This window comes from Pangasianodon hypophthalmus, chromosome 23 (assembly GCF_027358585.1).
Source record: "Pangasianodon hypophthalmus isolate fPanHyp1 chromosome 23, fPanHyp1.pri, whole genome shotgun sequence".
Classification (NCBI taxonomy): Eukaryota; Metazoa; Chordata; class Actinopteri; order Siluriformes; family Pangasiidae; genus Pangasianodon; species Pangasianodon hypophthalmus.
This window is the reverse complement of record NC_069732.1, coordinates 19,653,472-19,675,971: the sequence shown is the minus strand read 5'-3', so window position 1 is coordinate 19,675,971 and position 22,500 is coordinate 19,653,472. Positions and strand designations below refer to the sequence as shown.

The 22,500-nt window shown below is 45.6% G+C and overlaps 1 protein-coding gene across 1 annotated transcript in view; it reads left to right on the top strand.

Moving 5' to 3' along the window:
- aste1b (asteroid homolog 1b) overlaps nucleotides 1–22,500 on the top strand; it is a 27,630-nt gene that overhangs the window by 1,971 nt on the left and 3,159 nt on the right. The window contains 3 exon segments of the mRNA XM_034298459.2: nucleotides 12,434–13,829; nucleotides 13,936–14,149; nucleotides 14,317–14,509. Coding sequence (XP_034154350.1) covers nucleotides 12,459–13,829; nucleotides 13,936–14,149; nucleotides 14,317–14,509 — 1,778 coding nt within the window. The 5' untranslated portion in view covers nucleotides 12,434–12,458.

Here is a 22,500-nt window from a genome sequence, read left to right as displayed (position 1 = left end):
TGTTTATGAGAGGCGTGTGTTTATGAGAGGTGTGTTTATGAGAGGCGCGTGTTTATGAGAGGTGTGTGTTTATGAGAGGCGCGTGTTTATGAGAGGTGTGTTTATGAGAGGTGTGTTTATGAGAGGCGTGTGTTTATGAGAGGCGTGTTTATGAGAGGCGCGTGTTTATGAGAGGCGTGTGTTTATGAGAGGTGTGTTTATGAGAGGCGTGTTTATGAGAGGCGTGTTTGAGAGGCGTGTGTTTATGAGAGGCGTGTGTTTATGAGAGGCGTGTGTTACTGTGCGGCTTGTTTATGAGAGGCGTGTGTTTATGAGAGGCGTGTGTTTATGAGAGGCGTGTTTATGAGAGGCGTGTGTTTATGAGAGGCGCGTGTTTATGAGAGGCGTGTGTTACTGTGCGGCTTGTTTATGAGAGGCGTGTGTTTATGAGAGGCGTGTGTTTATGAGAGGTGTGTTTATGAGAGGCGCGTGTTTATGAGAGGCGTGTTTATGAGAGGCGCGTGTTTATGAGAGGCGCGTGTTTATGAGAGGCGCGTGTTTATGAGAGGCGCGTGTTTATGAGAGGCGTGTTTATGAGATGCGTGTGTTACTGTGCGGCTTGTTTATGAGAGGCGCGTGTTTATGAGAGGCGTGTTTATGAGAGGCGTGTTTATGAGAGGCGTGTTTATGAGAGGCGTGTTTATGAGAGGCGTGTGTTTATGAGAGGCGTGTGTTTATGAGAGGCGTGTTTATGAGAGGCGTGTGTTTATGAGAGGCGTGTTTATGAGAGGCGCGTGTTTATGAGAGGCGTGTGTTTATGAGAGGCGTGTTTATGAGATGCGTGTTTATGAGAGGCGTGTGTTTATGAGAGGCGTGTGTTTATGAGAGGCGTGTTTATGAGAGGCGTGTTTATGAGAGGCGTGTGTTTATGAGAGGCGTGTGTTTATGAGAGGCGTGTTTATGAGAGGCGTGTGTTTATGAGAGGCGTGTTTATGAGAGGCGCGTGTTTATGAGAGGCGTGTGTTTATGATAGGCGTGTTTATGAGAGGCGTGTTTATGAGAGGCGTGTGTTTATGAGAGGCGTGTTTATGAGATGCGTGTGTTACTGTGCGGCTTGTTTATGAGAGGCGTGTTTATGAGAGGCGCGTGTTTATGAGAGGCGCGTGTTTATGAGAGGCGTGTGTTTATGAGATGCGTGTGTTACTGTGCGGCTTGTTTATGAGAGGCGCGTGTTTATGAGAGGCGCGTGTTTATGAGAGGCGCGTGTTTATGAGAGGCGTGTTTATGAGAGGCGCGTGTTTATGAGAGGCGCGTGTTTATGAGAGGTGTGTGTTTATGAGAGGCGTGTTTATGAGAGGCGCGTGTTTATGAGAGGCGCGTGTTTATGAGAGGCGCGTGTTTATGAGAGGCGTGTTTATGAGAGGCGTGTTTATGAGAGGTGTGTGTTTATGAGAGGCGTGTTTATGAGAGGCGTGTTTATGAGATGCGTGTGTTACTGTGCGGCTTGTTTATGAGAGGCGCGTGTTTATGAGAGGCGTGTTTATGAGAGGCGTGTTTATGAGAGGCGTGTTTATGAGAGGCGTGTTTATGAGAGGCGTGTGTTTATGAGAGGCGTGTGTTTATGAGAGGCGTGTTTATGAGAGGCGTGTTTATGAGAGGCGTGTGTTTATGAGAGGCGTGTGTTTATGAGAGGCGTGTGTTTATGAGAGGCGTGTTTATGAGAGGCGTGTTTATGAGAGGCGTGTGTTTATGAGAGGCGTGTTTATGAGAGGCGTGTTTATGAGAGGCGCGTGTTTATGAGAGGCGCGTGTTTATGAGAGGCGCGTGTTTATGAGAGGCGCGTGTTTATGAGAGGCGCGTGTTTATGAGAGGCGTGTTTATGAGAGGCGTGTTTATGAGAGGCGTGTGTTTATGAGAGGCGTGTTTATGAGAGGCGTGTTTATGAGAGGCGCGTGTTTATGAGAGGCGCGTTTATGAGAGGCGCGTTTATGAGAGGCGCGTGTTTATGAGAGGCGCGTGTTTATGAGAGGCGCGTGTTTATGAGAGGCGCGTGTTTATGAGAGGCGCGTGTTTATGAGAGGCGCGTGTTTATGAGAGGCGCGTGTTTATGAGAGGCGCGCGTTTATGAGAGGCGCGTTTATGAGAGGCGCGTTTATGAGAGGCGTGTGTTTATGAGAGGCGTGTGTTTATGAGAGGCGCGTGTTTATGAGAGGCGCGTGTTTATGAGAGGCGCGTGTTTATGAGAGGCGCGTGTTTATGAGAGGCGCGTGTTTATGAGAGGCGCGTGTTTATGAGAGGCGTGTTTATGAGAGGCGCGTGTTTATGAGAGGCGTGTTTATGAGATGCGTGTGTTACTGTGCGGCTTGTTTATGAGAGGCGCGTGTTTATGAGAGGCGTGTTTATGAGAGGCGTGTTTATGAGAGGCGTGTTTATGAGAGGCGTGTGTTTATGAGAGGCGTGTTTATGAGAGGCGTGTGTTTATGAGAGGCGTGTTTATGAGAGGCGTGTGTTTATGAGAGGCGTGTTTATGAGAGGCGTGTTTATGAGAGGCGTGTGTTTATGAGAGGCGTGTTTATGAGAGGCGTGTTTATGAGAGGCGTGTGTTTATGAGAGGCGTGTGTTTATGAGAGGCGTGTTTATGAGAGGCGCGTGTTTATGAGAGGCGCGTGTTTATGAGAGGCGCGTGTTTATGAGAGGCGCGTTTATGAGAGGCGCGTGTTTATGAGAGGCGCGTGTTTATGAGAGGCGTGTGTTTATGAGAGGTGTGTTTATGAGAGGCGTGTTTATGAGAGGCGTGTTTATGAGAGGCGCGTTTTTATGAGAGGCGCGTGTTTATGAGAGGCGCGTGTTTATGAGAGGTGTGTTTGAGAGGCGTGTGTTTATGAGAGGCGTGTGTTTATGAGAGGCGCGTGTTTATGAGAGGCGTGTTTATGAGAGGTGTGTTTGAGAGGCGTGTGTTTATGAGAGGCGTGTGTTTATGAGAGGCGCGTGTTTATGAGAGGCGCGTGTTTATGAGAGGTGTGTTTATGAGAGGCGCGTGTTTATGAGAGGCGTGTTTATGAGAGGCGTGTTTATGAGAGGCGTGTTTATGAGAGGCGTGTTTATGAGAGGCGTGTTTATGAGAGGCGTGTTTATGAGAGGCGTGTTTATGAGAGGCGCGTGTTTATGAGAGGCGCGTGTTTATGAGAGGCGCGTGTTTATGAGAGGCGTGTGTTTATGAGAGGCGTGTTTATGAGAGGCGTGTTTATGAGAGGCGTGTTTATGAGAGGCGCGTGTTTATGAGAGGCGCGTGTTTATGAGAGGTGTGTTTATGAGAGGCGCGTGTTTATGAGAGGCGTGTTTATGAGAGGCGCGTGTTTATGAGAGGTGTGTTTGAGAGGCGTGTGTTTATGAGAGGCGTGTGTTTATGAGAGGCGTGTGTTTATGAGAGGCGTGTTTATGAGAGGCGCGTGTTTATGAGAGGCGTGTTTATGAGAGGCGTGTGTTTGAGAGGCGTGTGTTTATGAGAGGCGCGTGTTTATGAGAGGCGCGTGTTTATGAGAGGTGTGTTTATGAGAGGCGCGTGTTTATGAGAGGCGTGTTTATGAGAGGTGTGTTTATGAGAGGCGTGTGTTTATGAGAGGCGTGTTTATGAGAGGTGTGTTTATGAGAGGCGTGCGTTTGAGAGGCGCGTGTTTATGAGAGGCGCGTGTTTATGAGAGGTGTGTTTATGAGAGGCGCGTGTTTATGAGAGGCGCGTGTTTATGAGAGGCGCGTGTTTATGAGAGGCGTGTTTATGAGAGGCGTGTTTATGAGAGGCGTGTTTATGAGAGGCGTGTGTTTATGAGAGGCGCGTGTTTATGAGAGGTGTGTTTATGAGAGGTGTGTTTATGAGAGGCGCGTGTTTATGAGAGGCGTGTTTATGAGAGGCGTGTTTATGAGAGGCGCGTGTTTATGAGAGGTGTGTTTATGAGAGGTGTGTTTATGAGAGGTGTGTTTATGAGAGGCGTGTGTTTATGAGAGGCGTGTTTATGAGAGGTGTGTTAATGAGAGGCGCGTGTTTATGAGAGGCGTGTGTTTATGAGAGGCGTGTTTATGAGAGGCGTGTTTATGAGAGGCGTGTGTTTATGAGAGGCGTGTTTATGAGAGGCGTGTGTTACTGTGCGGCTTGTTTATGAGAGGCGCGTGTTTATGAGAGGCGCGTGTTTATGAGAGGCGCGTGTTTATGAGAGGCGCGTGTTTATGAGAGGCGTGTTTATGAGAGGCGTGTGTTACTGTGCGGCTTGTTTATGAGAGGCGTGTGTTTATGAGGCGCGTGTTTATGAGGCGCGTGTTTATGAGGCGCGTGTTTATGAGAGGCGTGTGTTTATGAGAGGCGTGTTTATGAGAGGCGCGTGTTTATGAGAGGCGCGTGTTTATGAGAGGCGCGTGTTTATGAGAGGCGTGTTTATGAGAGGCGCGTGTTTATGAGAGGCGCGTGTTTATGAGAGGCGTGTTTATGAGAGGCGTGTTTATGAGAGGCGTGTTTATGAGAGGCGTGTGTTTATGAGAGGCGTGTTTATGAGAGGCGTGTTTATGAGAGGCGTGTTAATGAGAGGCGCGTGTTTATGAGAGGCGCGTGTTTATGAGAGGCGCGTGTTTATGAGAGGCGCGTGTTTATGAGAGGCGTGTTTATGAGAGGCGTGTTTATGAGAGGCGTGTGTTTATGAGAGGCGTGTGTTTATGAGAGGCGTGTTTATGAGAGGCGTGTGTTTATGAGAGGCGTGTGTTTATGAGAGGCGCGTGTTTATGAGAGGCGTGTGTTACTGTGCGGCTTGTTTATGAGAGGCGTGTGTTTATGAGAGGCGCGTATTTATGAGAGGCATGTGTTTATGAGAGGCGTGTGTTTATGAGAGGCGTGTTTATGAGAGGCGTGTGTTTATGAGAGGCGTGTGTTACTGTGCGGCTTGTTTATGAGAGGCGCGTGTTTATGAGAGGCGCGTGTTTATGAGAGGCGTGTGTTTATGAGAGGCGTGTGTTTATGAGAGGCGTGTTTATGAGAGGCGTGTTTATGAGAGGCGTGTTTATGAGAGGCGTGTGTTTATGAGAGGCGTGTGTTACTGTGCGGCTTGTTTATGAGAGGCGTGTGTTTATGAGAGGTGTGTGTTTATGAGAGGCGTGTGTTTATGAGAGGCGTGTTTATGAGAGGCGTGTTTATGAGAGGCGTGTTTATGAGAGGCGTGTGTTTATGAGAGGCGTGTGTTACTGTGCGGCTTGTTTATGAGAGGCGTGTGTTTATGAGAGGCGTGTGTTTATGAGAGGCGTGTGTTTATGAGAGGCGCGTGTTTATGAGAGGCGCGTGTTTATGAGAGGCGTGTTTATGAGAGGCGCGTGTTTATGAGAGGCGCGTGTTTATGAGAGGTGTGTGTTTATGAGAGGTGTGTGTTTATGAGAGGCGTGTTTATGAGAGGCGTGTTTATGAGAGGCGTGTTTATGAGAGGCGTGTGTTTATGAGAGGCGTGTGTTTATGAGAGGCTTGTTTATGAGAGGCGTGTGTTTATGAGAGGCGTGTGTTTATGAGAGGCGTGTTTATGAGAGGCGTGTTTATGAGAGGCGCGTGTTTATGAGAGGCTTGTTTATGAGAGGCGTGTGTTTATGAGAGGCGCGTGTTTATGAGAGGCGTGTTTATGAGAGGCGTGTGTTTATGAGAGGCGTGTGTTACTGTGCGGCTTGTTTATGAGAGGCGTGTGTTTATGAGAGGCGCGTGTTTATGAGAGGCGCGTGTTTATGAGAGGCGCGTGTTTATGAGAGGCGTGTTTATGAGAGGCGTGTTTATGAGAGGCGTGTGTTTATGAGAGGCGTGTTTATGAGAGGCGTGTGTTTATGAGAGGCGTGTGTTTATGAGAGGCGCGTGTTTATGAGAGGCGTGTTTATGAGAGGCGTGTTTATGAGAGGCGTGTGTTTATGAGAGGCGTGTTTATGAGAGGCGTGTGTTTATGAGAGGCGTGTTTATGAGAGGCGTGTTTATGAGAGGCGTGTGTTTATGAGAGGCGCGTGTTTATGAGAGGTGTGTTTATGAGAGGTGTGTGTTTATGAGAGGCGTGTGTTTATGAGAGGCGTGTGTTTATGAGAGGCGTGTTTATGAGAGGTGTGTGTTTATGAGAGGCGTGTTTATGAGAGGTGTGTGTTACTGTGCGGCTTGTTTATGAGAGGCGTGTGTTTATGAGAGGTGTGTGTTACTGTGCGGCTTGTTTATGAGAGGCGTGTGTTTATGAGAGGCGTGTGTTTATGAGAGGTGTGTGTTACTGTGCGGCTTGTTTATGAGAGGCGTGTTTATGAGAGGCGTGTGTTTATGAGAGGCGCGTGTTTATGAGAGGCGCGTGTTTATGAGAGGCGTGTTTATGAGAGGCGTGTTTATGAGAGGCGTGTGTTTATGAGAGGCGTGTTTATGAGAGGCGCGTGTTTATGAGAGGCGTGTTTATGAGAGGCGTGTTTATGAGAGGCGTGTGTTTATGAGAGGCGCGTGTTTATGAGAGGCGTGTGTTTATGAGAGGCGCGTGTTTATGAGAGGCGCGTGTTTATGAGAGGCGTGTTTATGAGAGGCGTGTTTATGAGAGGCGCGTGTTTATGAGAGGCGTGTTTATGAGAGGCGTGTTTATGAGAGGCGTGTTTATGAGAGGCGTGTTTATGAGAGGCGTGTTTATGAGAGGCGTGTTTATGAGAGGCGTGTGTTTATGAGAGGCGTGTTTATGAGAGGCGTGTTTATGAGAGGCGTGTTTATGAGAGGCGTGTTTATGAGAGGCGTGTGTTTATGAGAGGCGTGTTTATGAGAGGCGTGTTTATGAGAGGCGCGTGTTTATGAGAGGCGCGTGTTTATGAGAGGCGTGTTTATGAGAGGCGCGTGTTTATGAGAGGCGTGTTTATGAGAGGCGTGTTTATGAGAGGCGCGTGTTTATGAGAGGCGCGTGTTTATGAGAGGCGTGTTTATGAGAGGCGCGTGTTTATGAGAGGCGTGTTTATGAGAGGCGCGTGTTTATGAGAGGCGCGTGTTTATGAGAGGCGCGTGTTTATGAGAGGCGCGTGTTTATGAGAGGCGCGTGTTTATGAGAGGTGCGTGTTTATGAGAGGCGTGTGTTTATGAGAGGCGTGTTTATGAGAGGCGTGTTTATGGGAGGCGTGTGTTTATGAGAGGCGTGTTTATGAGAGGCGTGTTTATGAGAGGCGTGTTTATGAGAGGCGTGTTTATGAGAGGCGTGTGTTTATGAGAGGCGTGTGTTACTGTGCGGCTTGTTTATGAGAGGCGTGTGTTTATGAGAGGCGTGTGTTTATGAGAGGCGCGTGTTTATGAGAGGCGTGTTTATGAGAGGCGTGTGTTTATGAGAGGCGTGTTTATGAGAGGCGTGTTTATGAGAGGCGTGTGTTTATGAGAGGCGTGTGTTTATGAGAGGCGTGTGTTTGAGAGGCGTGTTTATGAGAGGCGCGTGTTCATGAGAGGCGCGTGTTCATGAGAGGCGTGGTAATGAGAGGCGCGTGTTTATGAGAGGCGCGTGTTTATGAGAGGCGCGTGTTTATGAGAGGCGTGTTTATGAGAGGCGCGTGTTTATGAGAGGCGCGTGTTTATGAGAGGCGTGTTTATGAGAGGTGTGTGTTTATGAGAGGCGCGTGTTTATGAGAGGCGTGTGTTTATGAGAGGCGCGTATTTATGAGAGGCGTGTGTTACTGTGCGGCTTGTTTATGAGAGGCGTGTGTTTATGAGAGGCGTGTTTATGAGAGGCGTGTTTATGAGAGGCGTGTTTATGAGAGGCGTGTGTTTATGAGAGGCGCGTATTTATGAGAGGCGTGTTTATGAGAGGCGTGTGTTACTGTGCGGCTTGTTTATGAGAGGCGTGTGTTTATGAGAGGCGCGTATTTATGAGAGGCGTGTTTATGAGAGGCGTGTGTTTATGAGAGGCGTGTGTTTATGAGAGGCGTGTGTTTATGAGAGGCGTGTTTATGAGAGGCGTGTGTTTATGAGAGGCGTGTGTTTATGAGAGGCGTGTGTTTATGAGAGGCGTGTGTTACTGTGCGGCTTGTTTATGAGAGGCGTGTGTTTATGAGAGGCGCGTGTTTATGAGAGGCGTGTTTATGAGAGGCGTGTTTATGAGAGGCGTGTGTTTATGAGAGGCGTGTTTATGAGAGGCGTGTTTATGAGAGGCGTGTGTTTATGAGAGGCGTGTGTTTATGAGAGGCGTGTGTTTATGAGAGGCGTGTTTATGAGAGGCGTGTTTATGAGAGGCGTGTGTTTATGAGAGGCGTGTTTATGAGAGGCGTGTTTATGAGAGGCGTGTGTTTATGAGAGGCGTGTGTTTATGAGAGGCGTGTGTTTATGAGAGGCGTGTGTTTATGAGAGGCGTGTGTTTATGAGAGGCGTGTTTATGAGAGGCGCGTGTTTATGAGAGGTGTGTTCATGAGAGGTGTGTTCATGAGAGGCGTGGTCATGAGAGGCGCGTGTTTATGAGAGGCGCGTGTTTATGAGAGGCGCGTGTTTATGAGAGGCGCGTGTTTATGAGAGGCGCGTGTTTATGAGAGGCGCGTGTTTATGAGAGGCGTGTGTTTATGAGAGGCGTGTGTTACTGTGCGGCTTGTTTATGAGAGGCGTGTGTTTATGAGAGGCGTGTTTATGAGAGGCGTGTGTTTATGAGAGGCGTGTGTTTATGAGAGGCGTGTTTATGAGAGGCGTGTGTTTATGAGAGGTGTGTTTATGAGAGGCGTGTGTTTATGAGAGGCGCGTGTTTATGAGAGGCGTGTTTATGAGAGGCGCGTGTGCGTGTGTTTATGAGAGGCGTGTTTATGAGAGGCGTGTTTATGAGAGGCGTGTTTATGAGAGGCGCGTGTTTATGAGAGGCTTGTGTTTATGAGAGGCGTGTTTATGAGAGGCGTGTTTATGAGAGGCGCGTGTTTATGAGAGGCGTGTTTATGAGAGGCGTGTTTATGAGAGGCGTGTGTTTATGAGAGGCGCGTGTTTATGAGAGGCGTGTTTATGAGAGGTGTGTGTTTATGAGAGGCGTGTGTTTATGAGAGGCGTGTTTATGAGAGGCGTGTTTATGAGAGGCGTGTTTATGAGAGGCGCGTGTTAATGTGGGGCGCGTGTTTATGAGAGGTGTGTTTATGAGAGGCGTGTGTTTATGAGAGGCGCGTGTTTATGAGAGGCGCGTGTTTATGAGAGGCGTGTTTATGAGAGGCGTGTGTTTATGAGAGGCGTGTGTTTATGAGAGGCGCGTGTTTATGAGAGGCGCGTGTTTATGAGAGGCGTGTTTATGAGAGGCGTGTGTTTATGAGAGGTGTGTTTATGAGAGGCGTGTTTATGAGAGGCGTGTTTATGAGATGCGCGTGTTTATGAGAGGCGCGTGTTTATGAGAGGCGCGTGTTTATGAGAGGCGTGTTTATGAGAGGCGTGTTTATGAGAGGCGTGTTTATGAGAGGCGCGTGTTTATGAGAGGCGCGTGTTTGAGAGGCGCGTGTTTATGAGAGGCGTGTGTTTATGAGAGGCGCGTGTTTATGAGAGGCGCGTGTTTATGAGAGGCGTGTTTATGAGAGGCGCGTGTTTATGAGAGGCGTGTTTATGAGAGGCGCGTGTTTATGAGAGGCGTGTTTATGAGAGGCGTGTTTATGAGAGGCGTGTTTATGAGAGGCGTGTTTATGAGAGGCGCGTGTTTATGAGAGGCGCGTGTTTATGAGAGGCGCGTGTTTATGAGAGGCGTGTTTATGAGAGGCGTGTGTTTATGAGAGGCGTGTTTATGAGAGGAGTGTGTTTATGAGAGGCGTGTTTATGAGAGGCGTGTTTATGAGAGGCGCGTGTTTATGAGAGGCGCGTGTTTATGAGAGGCGCGTGTTTATGAGAGGCGTGTTAATGAGAGGCGTGTTTATGAGAGGCGTGTTTATGAGAGGAGTGTGTTTATGAGAGGCGTGTTTATGAGAGGCGCGTGTGTTTGAGAGGCGCGTGTTTATGAGAGGCGTGTTTATGAGAGGCGTGTGTTTATGAGAGGCGTGTGTTTATGAGAGGCGTGTTAATGAGAGGCGCGTGTTTATGAGAGGCGCGTGTTTATGAGAGGCGTGTTTATGAGAGGCGTGTGTTTATGAGAGGCGTGTTTATGAGAGGCGTGTTTATGAGAGGAGTGTGTTTATGAGAGGCGTGTTTATGAGAGGCGCGTGTGTTTGAGAGGCGCGTGTTTATGAGAGGCGTGTTTATGAGAGGCGTGTGTTTATGAGAGGCGCGTGTTTATGAGAGGCGCGTGTTTATGAGAGGCGTGTTTATGAGAGGCGTGTGTTTATGAGAGGCGTGTTTATGAGAGGCGTGTTTATGAGAGGCGCGTGTTTATGAGAGGCGCGTGTTTATGAGAGGCGCGTTTATGAGAGGCGTGTGTTTATGAGAGGCGTGTTTATGAGAGGCGCGTGTTTATGAGAGGCGCGTGTTTATGAGAGGCGCGTTTTTATGAGAGGCGCGTGTTTATGAGAGGCGTGTGTTTGAGAGGCGTGTTTATGAGAGGCGTGTTTATGAGAGGCGCGTTTTTATGAGAGGCGCGTGTTTATGAGAGGCGTGTTTATGAGAGGCGTGTGTTTATGAGAGGCGTGTGTTTATGAGAGGCGTGTTTTTATGAGAGGCGTGTGTTTATGAGAGGCGTGTGTTTATGAGAGGCGTGTGTTTATGAGAGGTGTGTTTATGAGAGGCGTGTTTATGAGAGGCGTGTTTATGAGAGGCGTGTGTTTATGAGAGGTGTGTTTATGAGAGGCGTGTTTATGAGAGGCGTGTTTATGAGAGGCGTGTGTTTATGAGAGGCGTGTGTTTATGAGAGGCGTGTGTTTATGAGAGGCGTGTTTATGAGAGGCGCGTGTTTATGAGAGGTGTGTTTATGAGAGGAGTGTTTATGAGAGGCGTGTGTTTATGAGAGGTGTGTTTATGAGAGGCGTGTTTATGAGAGGAGTGTTTATGAGAGGCGTGTGTTTATGAGAGGCGTGTGTTTATGAGAGGCGTGTGTTTATGAGAGGCGCGTGTTTATGAGAGGCGCGTGTTTATGAGAGGCGCGTGTTTATGAGAGGTGTGTTTATGAGAGGCGTGTTTATGAGAGGTGTGTGTTTATGAGAGGCGTGTGTTTATGAGAGGCGTGTTTATGAGAGGCGCGTGTTTATGAGAGGCGTGTGTTTGAGAGGCGCGTTTTTATGAGAGGCGCGTGTTTATGAGAGGCGTGTGTTTATGAGAGGCGCGTGTTTATGAGAGGCGTGTTTATGAGAGGCGTGTTTATGAGAGGCGTGTTTTTATGAGAGGCGCGTGTTTATGAGAGGCGTGTTTATGAGAGGCGTGTGTTTATGAGAGGCGTGTGTTTATGAGAGGCGTGTTTTTATGAGAGGCGTGTGTTTATGAGAGGCGCGTGTTTATGAGAGGTGTGTTTATGAGAGGTGTGTTTATGAGAGGTGTGTGTTTATGAGAGGTGTGTGTTTATGAGAGGTGTGTGTTTATGAGAGGTGTGTTTATGAGAGGTGCGTGTTTATGAGAGGCGCGTGTTTATGAGAGGCGCGTGTTTATGAGAGGCGCGTGTTTATGAGAGGCGCGTGTTTATGAGAGGCGCGTGTTTATGAGAGGCGTGTGTTTATGAGAGGCGTGTGTTACTGTGCGGCTTGTTTATGAGAGGCGTGTTTATGAGAGGCGCGTGTTTATGAGAGGCGTGTGTTTATGAGAGGCGCGTGTTTATGAGAGGCGTGTTTATGAGAGGCGCGTTTATGAGAGGCGCGTGTTTATGAGAGGCGCGTGTTTATGAGAGGCGTGTTTATGAGAGGCGTGTTTATGAGAGGCGTGTTTATGAGAGGCGTGTTTATGAGAGGCGCTTGTTTATGAGAGGCGTGTTTATGAGAGGCGTGTGTTTATGAGAGGCGCGTGTTTATGAGAGGCGTGTTTATGAGAGGCGTGTTTATGAGAGGCGTGTTTATGAGAGGCGTGTGTTTGAGAGGCGTGTTTGAGAGGCGTGTTTGAGAGGCGTGTGTTTGAGAGGCGTGTGTTTGAGAGGCGTGTGTTTATGAGAGGCGTGTGTTTATGAGAGGCGTGTGTTTATGAGAGGCGTGCGTTTGAGAGGCGCGTGTTTATGAGAGGCGCGTGTTTATGAGAGGCGTGTGTTTATGAGAGGCGCGTGTTTATGAGAGGCGCGTGTTTATGAGAGGCGCGTGTTTATGAGAGGCGCGTGTTTGAGAGGCGCGTGTTTATGAGAGGCGCGTGTTTATGAGAGGCGCGTGTTTATGAGAGGCGTGTGTTTATGAGAGGCGTGTTTATGAGAGGTGTGTTTGTGTGTGGATCACGTGGTTATCACAAAAAAATTATTTTTCTGTTGATTTTGATTTGTGTAAATCTTATGATAAACCCACACCTTTAACATTTTTTGTGCATTTAAAATGTACTTTGTACTTTGTGCACATTTTTGTAAAAGCAGTTTAGCCACATTTTGCTGATTAATGGTTTCAAATGTTCCAGGCCCCTTTATAGTAAATTCTTCACAATGGGGGTACACGGCCTGACAAGTTATGTGGAAGGAAACCAGCAGTTCTTCACTGATCTAAAGCTGAGAAACACCCATCTTGTGATTGATGGCTGCAGCCTGTATTTCCGTCTGTACTTCACCACTGGCTTGGACCAAATAAGGGGAGGAGACTACGATGCATTTGCTAAAGTGGTGCAGCGTTTTTTTGATGCTCTGTCTTCATGCAACGTGAGTCCATTTGTGGTTTTCGATGGTGGAATGGACGAGACAGATAAGAAGTTCAAAACTCTGCGGGAGCGAGCTCAGAGTAAAATACATGAAGCTCATTCCCTGTCCCGAGGGTCTCATGGCAGCGTTCTGCCCCTGCTTACACGTGAAGTCTTCAGGCAGCTCCTCTGTGAGCTTGCTGTACCCCTGGTGCAGTGTATCTCTGAAGCTGACTTTGAGATCGCCTCTCTAGCACATCAGTGGCGATGTCCAGTCCTCACCAATGACAGTGACTTTTACATTTTTGATTTGTGTGGTGGCTACCTGCCAATGACGTTCTTTGAGTGGGACAATGTTTGCAGTAAGGCATCGGAGCGTTACATCCCTGCACGTCGATTCACCGTTAACCGCTTCTGCTCGCACTTCAACCACATGAACAAGCAGCTGCTGCCACTGTTCGCTGTCATCACTGGTAACGACTACACACATGCAAAAACCACAGAGATGTTCTTCAGCCGGGTGGAATTACCGATAGTACCAAGACGGAGGGGAAGTCAATCCAACCCCCGGATTGAAGGCTTTTTGCGCTGGCTGTCAGCATTTACCAACCCTGTGGCTGCGCTGGAGGAAGTATTGGAGATCCTGGGAGGCAAGCAGAAAGGCAACCTCCGAAAGCAACTCACAGCAGGGATTCAGGACTATCAGCTTCCACCTACCAGCAGTCTGGCCCACTTCTTCTCAAACAGTCAACTACAAACATATGATCCCCTGAAGCTTCCGGCAGCATTGACGTCACAGCCAGAGTGGCTCTTGAAGAGGATCACATCAGGCAGTCTGCCCCCTCTGGTGTTGGATGTTCTGGTGCTCCGGAGAGCCATTTTGATAGCTCAGGTAGAAAATAGTCGTCTGCCTAGTAGTCATGAAGCCTCACTGAACATTCGCAAGACGATCTATGGCTTGCTCCTACTCAGGAATGCGATGCAGGGTAATGCTGGTCGTGGACAGAGGGGTAGAGGAGGGGGAGGAATGAAGAGGGGGGCGTTGACTGAACAGGCTCAGAGGTTGAGCGCCCCGTGTTTTGTGGAGGAATATGACAGGCTCGAGCTCAATCTCAGGAGAACCACAGTGGAGGCTCAGCTACCTACACATCACCCACAGCTCAGCCTGAACACTTTAGACCAGGTAAGCTAAGATTACAACAGTCATGTTATAAGATTTTATTATAAACTGAGGATCTAGTAGGTCTACCTGATCACTTCTCTGCAATCTTCCCCACATTCTTGCTTAGGTGGCCACATCTGTGAAACTCAAGGTGTTGTTAGGAACTCTGGGGGTGATGGAGCATGTGCTACAGCTCGTAGTTCCACATCTCCACCTGCCTGTGTGTGTGACATATTTTTGGGCACACTCCTCCACACCAAAGCCCAGCCACTCACTGCTGCAGTGTGTGGTGCTAGGGCTAGTGTATGGTGAACTGTGCAGACGCAAGGTCATGCTTGAAGGTAAGGAGAGCCTCTTGTATGTAGATTTAGATCGAGAGTGAGACCTGATGTAGTTTTTTTGTAGTGTTAAAGTGATATTGTCTTCACAGTTTCTGTATTTTAGGAAAATTGAAATGACATTTTGGTACATTTGTAAGATTTCTTTTTTTTTTTTTTTACCTCTACAGATCCCCTGCATGTGTGTGCTTCAACTGCCAAAGTCTGCCAGCGATTAGACCAACTGAGAATTAACTCCGCCCAGAGGAGGGGTGTAGACTTGGGTGTGGCTCATTCTCTTAGCCAGTGGCAGTCTTGCATGTGGGCCGGGATTTACCTGAACCAGCTGTTGTGTTTCCCACTCCATGAGCCTCGGTGTGCCTGGTACTGTATATTCTTAAGCTCTTTGGATTTAACACTATTACATACAGACAGGGGACAATTTACAGGACCATTTCAGCAAAATGAATAAATTGGTCTGTATTTAACTGTAGTTTCGAAACCCAGGAGAAAGTTTAGCGCGCTCCGGTCCTGGAGTTCTCCGAGAACAGAGGATCTCCTGAGCAGGAAAAGTAACACTAGCAAGAGTTATCACTCACAAATACATTAAAAGAGCGGTCTAATTCTCCCAATAAAACGAGGCATGAGCCAATCGACGTGTGAACCTGGAATCTGATCTGCGCAGGTGTTTTAAACTCTCCAACATTAACAGACTCTTTCTGAAAACTCCTGAAATATGCGCACAAAGAAGTGTCAAATCTAAAACTTTACAAATAATGTTAATGGTGACCGACACTCTCTCCTGCTCAACACTGTGCAGCGTCGACTGTGAAACTGTCAGCCAGTAGTAGAAAACCGGTTATGAAAGGATTATACTGAACGTGTTCTGTTTTTTTAACAGTTTACTGCAGAATCACTATAAAATGCATCATCCAGCTGAGATTTCGTGATTGCTGCAGTTCCTGACGGCACAGCTGTAACATTATCACACCTCTCCTATGCACCTCTCCTACGCTCCTTACACCTGAAATGCTGGAAATGCTCGTGCTCCTGTCTTTTTTTTAGCCAAATGGTTCTGGAAAATTAAATCGTTTATTGCAATATTTTACAATGGAGTCAACTCAAGTCAAGTGGCTTTATTGTCCTTTCAACCATATACAGCTGGTCAGTACACAGTGAAAGGAAACGATGTTCCTCCAGGACCATGGTGCTACACACAGCACAGAACAACACACAACTACATGAGACTATAAATTACTACATACAGTGCACATGCAAACAGCACAAGACAATACAATGACTACTGAAACAGGACAACAGGCACAGTAAGAGACAGCGCAGCACAGACCAGTACACAGCTCTAGTGTGAAAGTGAATCAGATATAACAGCAGTGCAAAAGAGTAACAGTATAGTAAAATGCTGTGAATGTAAACATAACAACTATGACATAGTATTCGGCAGATAAGTTTATACTATATATGGACATAGCAGTTATTGGGGTAGCAGCCAGGTAGAGAGTATAGCAATGACAAGAAATTAAATATAATATTTTTATAAATACAGTAGCAGCAAAAAATGCAGGTAGTAAAAGGGAGTGGGATGGCGTTTAATTGAGAGAGAGAGAGATCGTGTGTGTGTGTGTGTGTGTGTGTGTGTGTGTGTGTGTGTGTGTGTGTGTGTGTGCGCGCGTGGGGACCTAAAATCGAGTCCCCACAATATTAAGCATTGCAGCATGTATATATTTTTTCAAGCTGAATCCCCCACTTAAAATCTTGTTAATCCCCAGCATTGACACATACCTGAAAATTTTGTGTGTGTGTGTGTGTGTGTGTGTGTGTGTGTGTGTGTGTGTGTGTGTGTGTGTAGGTGGGAGCTGCCTCAGAGGTGTGTACACTCCCCCTCTGACCAAAGACTGTAAAAACAATAGCGCTCACACACTTGATTACGTAGTACAGCAGTGCTGAACTCTGATTGGTTGAAATGGGAAGAAATTTCTGGAACTTTGCGCCAGTGAGGCAGTACTTCGTCGAGTGCCTCATTTCACTGAGTCACAGGTGGAGTTTGCTGAACTAGCACAGCATCCAAAGTCTATGTGAGTTAACTTTCACCATCAAACGAAAGATTTTAAAAGCTTATACTACTAAAAGATTTTATTAAATAAACTGTGTTAGAGTATAAACCCTTTATTGTACAGAAAATTTAAAATTGTGGTTTCCATAGTGGAGTAATCTCAGTAATTAGCTAGCGCTAGTTAGCTAGTAATTATTTTACCTTGTTAGCTAGTTCAGCTCTGACGAGGCAGTTAATCTGTCTCCATATATCAATCCCTTTATTTTGCTAATGCTAGACAGTGTACATATAACTCATTTTCCATAGAGATGACTTCAGAATCGGTGCAGTTGGTGAAAAGTGTAATAAAGGTGAAAGCATGGTTTCGAGAATGAGTCGGAGGAAGAGAACAAATGACGCTATTTTTCACTTTATCGCCTGTCGTGACAAAGCAGGGCTTGATGTAAAACACACTGATGCATTTAAAGGTGAGCAAACCAGATAAATTCATTTGCACTTAGCCTTGATAGAATAGTGGGTTTAGTTAGCGCACTGTGCTATTCCTAAACGAGGCAGGGGAGTGTTTACCGTGTCGGACTTCGCTAAAGGAGAGATCGTGCTGGAGTCCAGAGGAGATCTGATCAACTCTGAGGAAAGTCAAAGAAGACAGAGAGTTTACCACAACACCCTGAAAGGATTTATGTTCCACTTCCTCTGGCGGAAAATTCTGGACGTGAGTACGCGTTTATATTTTCTTTTATCCATTTCGATGGTCTGTACGGTTTGAGGTGCGGATTATTTAAATGCCGAATGAAACGTTTTGCCGTGAAAGAGGTTTTCACTCACTGCTCTGTACTTAGAGAAGGTCTGAGGAGAGATCTGCTCGATAACCTGCTGTTAGATTTGGAACAGTTTATTACTGCGACTCGTTAACATTTACAGCCTGAGAAAGCTAACGCTGAATATCCCGTGCGCGGGGGTTTGGGCAGCACCGACGCCATGTTTAAAGACACGTTCACAGTTTAGTGTGTGAGGGATTCACCTCGTTTCTGATTCACGTTTAACGATAATGTCCGTTTTATCAGAAAAACGATTTAGATAGCTTTTATTATTTGCCTTTTTAGTCTTGTTAAGTCTTTTTTTGCTGAATGTGTAACAGCTTTCTGTGACTTTGGTGCGCATCAGAAACGCAGCACAGCGCCACTCCTTTAGAATTAAAGTCCTTCTGCAGTTTTTGGTTCAAGTCGCACCTGGATTAGATTCACATTACCTTTAAATTCACTCACATTTCCACCAAATGAAATAACTGCAAAGCATTTAATGTCTGGTTTTATTAAGGTTTTAATTCTACAGCTATACCACTAAAATATGAATTTTTTTGATAAATAGCTGTCTTCTGTTTGTTCAGATTCAGTACTGATGCTGGAAGGGATGATGGCACTGTTGGAAGGCTGGTTAATGATGACCACATCAACCCCAACTGCAGAATGAAGAGAAGCATTGTGAAAGGAAGGCCCCATTTGTGCCTTTTTGCTTTAAGAGAAATAACACATGGAGAGGAGATCACATATAATTACGGAGATGGTGATTGTCCCTGGAGGAGTAAAGTAAGAACGTTACTTCTTTTAGCAATGGTGGATAATTAGATGCCAAATAGTGAATGTATTTTTGCATAATTTCCATTATGTATATGGAAAATTGGGATTAAAGAAGAAACTGTCTAGGGATGATCAGAACAGTGCCGATCAGTGTATGGCGCTGCTCACATGCTACATGCTGTTTCCATAACAGGAGTTCTCTTCTAATTTTATGTTTAATAGTGACTGTGATCATTTCAGGTGACAAAATCTGGAATGGACACAGACACTAATCGTCTGGAGTCGAGGGAACCTCTGGAGATGATTCCCATTGCACTCAACATTCACAGCACAAATCTGCTTCCCGCATCCAGGTAAGTAAACTGCTTTAATTCATGCATGTCTGCATCTGTGACTTTAACCGTGGCATGGTTGTTGCTACCAGATAGCCTGGTCTGAGTATTTCTGCTGATCTCCTGGGATTTTCACACACGACAGTCTCTAGAGTTTACACAGAATGGAGCGAAATACACTGACTGAGGGACGGTTCTGTGGGTGGAAACGGCTTGTTGATGAGAGAGGGTCAGAGGAAAATGGCCAGATTGGTTCGAGCTGCCAGGAAGGATACAGTAACTCATATAATCACTCTTTACAACTGTGGTGAGCAGAAAAGCATCTCAGCATGCACGAAACATCGAACCTTGAGGTGGATGAGCTACAACAGCAGAGGACCACATCGGGCACCACATCGCAGAAGGTATCAGAGCTCTCTGCCCATTTTCTGTTCTGCAATCACTCTTTAATGGATGAAGAAAGTCATCCTCTGGACTCTGATCTTACCTCTGCAGATGATCCGCAGTAGTCTGCATTCCTAGTTCAAGTAAGAAAATGCTTTTGTTTTTGTTCTCTTATACAATATGTGCCAAACTTTGCTTTGTTGGCCTAATAAGAAAGTCAAAATGTCATCAAAAGGCAAATATATTTTTTTCACTTACTTTCCACTAGTGGGTTTTTAAATATGAAATCAGGTGCCAGCTGAAATGTTTGCTGGTGAATAGTATTGTATACTGCAACTACAAGTGGAAATAAGCACTCCTCAGGTGGGAGAAATCGTCACTATTCTGAATATAAAATAACTGAAGACTGCAGTGGTCATTACTTAGTGTTCACTTTTCAGTTATATTGTCTGTTATAGCTTGAAGAGGTAAGCAGCCGTGATGCCTGCTCCATCAGTAGTGAGGAAAGCAGTGAAGATGAATATGTCCCTGAGCCTTCATGTAGTAGCTCAGATGAAAGTGCTCGCAGTCATATGATTTCATTTTCTGAAAGGAAAGCCAAGGCAATGATGAAAACATGTCCTAGCACTGGTCAGTCCAGGGCTGTAGATGCCAGTGAATCTGAACTTGTACCTGAACAGTCAAGTTCCGTTTTAATCAGAGGAGTTTCACAGCCAGCTAGTAAAGCGAGAGTGTAACAGTACTGTCTGTTTTGCAGCAAACCACTATCAGAAATGCCTGAGGTTGTACAGTGTGGAAAAGGTGATCTTGTACCAGGTAAGGGGCCACAAAAAGATTGTGATTCAATCAGCTTTGTCCAACTGTCAAGGACTCTTTGCTAAACTGTTTCTCTGGCGTCATATGAAACGGTGTAAGCTGAGCATAAATGATCATTCCCATCCCAAACCAGGAAAGAACAGGGTGCTTTCACAAAGTGCTTATATGGGACCTGCACCTCCTGGAACTAGTGCTGGTCTGTGGAAACTTTTCAGTAACATCACCCATCACAAGGTGGTACTTGCCATTAAAACAGACTTGTACATCAGACGATTAGGAGAATATTTTTGGGTTCAGATGTTGGCAAACATGAATACATTCAACGGAAAATGAGGGAAGTTGGAAGATTGTTAATTACAGCAAGGGAAGTTACTCCTTTGTGTAAAATGGAGAATTTTGTGGACAGCTAACTTTATGCATGTCATCACTGCTGTCAGAAAAGCCAGTGGTTAGTGCACATTTCAATGACCATCCCTTGCACTGAAGCTGGGTCATAGCTTACAGAAGATTGCTTCTTTGGTCTCATGTCAAGCGATGATGGATAGGGACAGTAAAAAAGCGCACAACTGTTCAGACATGTATGCGGCACGATGGAGTGAACTGATCTCATCACATGCTCTCCGGACACAGAGAGAAGTTAAGTGGAATGCTCCGCTTCTTCTTCCTTTTACTGAGGATGTGAAAATGCTGCGCTTGTATCTTAATCAAAAGCAAGAAGAGTATTTTTAGAAACTATCAGCAGATGCTTCCTCCAAGAACTGGACACTTCTTACAAAGGTGACTCTGGCTCAGACTATCCTCTTCAATCACAGAAGAGAGGGTGAGGTCTCAAAAATGCCTCTAACGTCATTTACCAGCAGAAATACAGATGACTCGCACAATGACGTTGCTCTTGCACTGTCAAAGCTTGAAAAGAAACTTTCATTTTTCTGGCCTTGAAATACGTGGAAAGCGAGGACAAAAGGTTCCAGTTCTTTTAACACCTATAATGCAGAAAAATATGGAGCATCTTGAAGAAAAAAGAGAAAAATGTGGAATTCCATCTGAATACATGTTGCATGTTTGCATGTTTGCACGTCATGCAGCACTATCACACCGAAGGGGATCGGATTGTCTTTGTGAGTTTGCAACAGAATGTGGAGCAAAGAATCCAAAGGCACTTTCGTCTACAAAGCTCCGTAAACACATAGCAACACTGTCAAATGTTCTGAACCTCAATAATACAGAATTGGATCAGCTGGCTGACTTTTTAGGGCACGATGTGAGAATACACAGAGAATATTACAGACTTCCTGAAGGCACTCTCCAGCCGGCCAAGACAAGCAAAATTTTGATTTTTTGGCTTTAGAGACAGGAAGACTTCGGGAGTTCAGTGGAAAAAACCTAGACGAAATTGACATTGATCCAAATGGTGTGTTGAATGGAGTTCATCAGTGTTTTGCTGCATAATAAATGGAGAAAAAACAGATATTTGTAGAGATTTGCATGCATTGGTGGGTGTAAGGTCCTGACCAAATTTGGCAACCTGCATTCTCCTTTATAGTGTAGAATCACACCCTAGCAACCACCTGGCATAACATGACCACCTAGCAACACCCTAGCAACCACCTGGTATACCACAGCAACCACCTAGCAACACCTTAGCGACCACCTGGTATACCATAGCTGAAAGGTGTGGTCAGTGGCTATAGTAGAGGAGGTCACAGATTAGTTGTGGGTGCATCGTAAAGTGTCATGTGACTGGTGGAACCGGTGGCACTGAGCGTGCATTAACAGTGCCAGGGGGCTTGTCACTGTTCAGCCTTCTGGAGGTGTTGTAGGCTTAATTCACCAAAACACTGTCTAGTTGGCAGCCCCCAGTGAAAAGCCTGTGATGTGATGGGCTCCAAAGTGGGTTTTATCTATCGATAGGGTGGTAAACAGGAGACGGAAGGTTAGCCAGACCTTTTTCCCCCTAATGACTTGGCACATGGAAGTAACATCTTAACACGTGTGTAACTGTAGTAGCAACCACCGAGTAACACCGTAGTAACACCATAGTGACCATTTGTTAAGCTCCGCAATCACTCTGTATTTTCTAATTATTATTATTATTATTATTATTATTGGGTGTCAGTTACTTAGAATGTGTTCAAAAAGAGTGCATTTGGTCTGTGTTTAAGTAGATCTTACACACAGAGCAGAACTGGACTTCTACAAAGAACCGAACCATCTACAAAGCAAGCCCAGGAAACTTCAGCTGAGAAAGCAGTACCACGTCAGTTCCCAGAGGTATTGTCTGATAAACAAACATGATGGCAAGCTTTTATGGAATTGAAAGATATTATGTTTTGATTCACACTGTTCTGCATTTATTCAGGTGTTAAGGTGGTTAAGGAAAAGAAATGGGAGACCAGTGAAGTGAAAGCGGTTGAACCTGTACAGGTTCATCAAATCTTGCACAGTGCCAGGAAAAAGACAGTGTGAGGTATAAAAGCTGAACCTGTTGCACTGAAACACAGGAACCGATTGTCTGTCACGTTCTTTGTGAAGAACAGAATCACTGCTCTTAAAAGGAAACTGTAATCCAGAAACAGTTCTGCATGGTTTCAATGGTTTTATTTGCACAGATCAAGTTGGTTTTATTTGCACAGATATTTGTGTTGTTTTTTTTATTTTTATCTTTTTTGTTTTTTATTTTAATTATGCCAGAAAAATGTTATTTTATTGTACAGATTTGTTGATGTACATTTAGTTTTTTTTTTTTATATACTTTTATACATTTTTGACTGGAACGTTTGAGTGTTAAGCACTTGGTTTCAAGGCAATTACTAATGATCTGTGCAAAAATACTGCATTGCAAATGGCAAAACTGAGTTTAAAAAGAAATAAATAAAAGGCCTGTTATTCATGTGACGTAATCAATTATCTTATCTTACAAATATTCACTATAGCGGCATCCCAGTTGTTTGTAAAATTCGTCCCCAGATTGTTCAAGTACCTACATTGTAGAAATACCAGAAAGGTTCTGTGTGTGTGTCTGCTGGTCCTCACAAGTTTTGACTAGCAGAAATTGTCCCCAGAATGTGAGAAAATGTCACATTGCTTTATTAATGTATTTTCTTTAATTTAAAGTGACAGGCGTCTTTACAGCTTCAGTTGAAACATGAATCTGTCTTTCGTTTGCTCCTAAATATGGGTCCCCACATTGCAGAA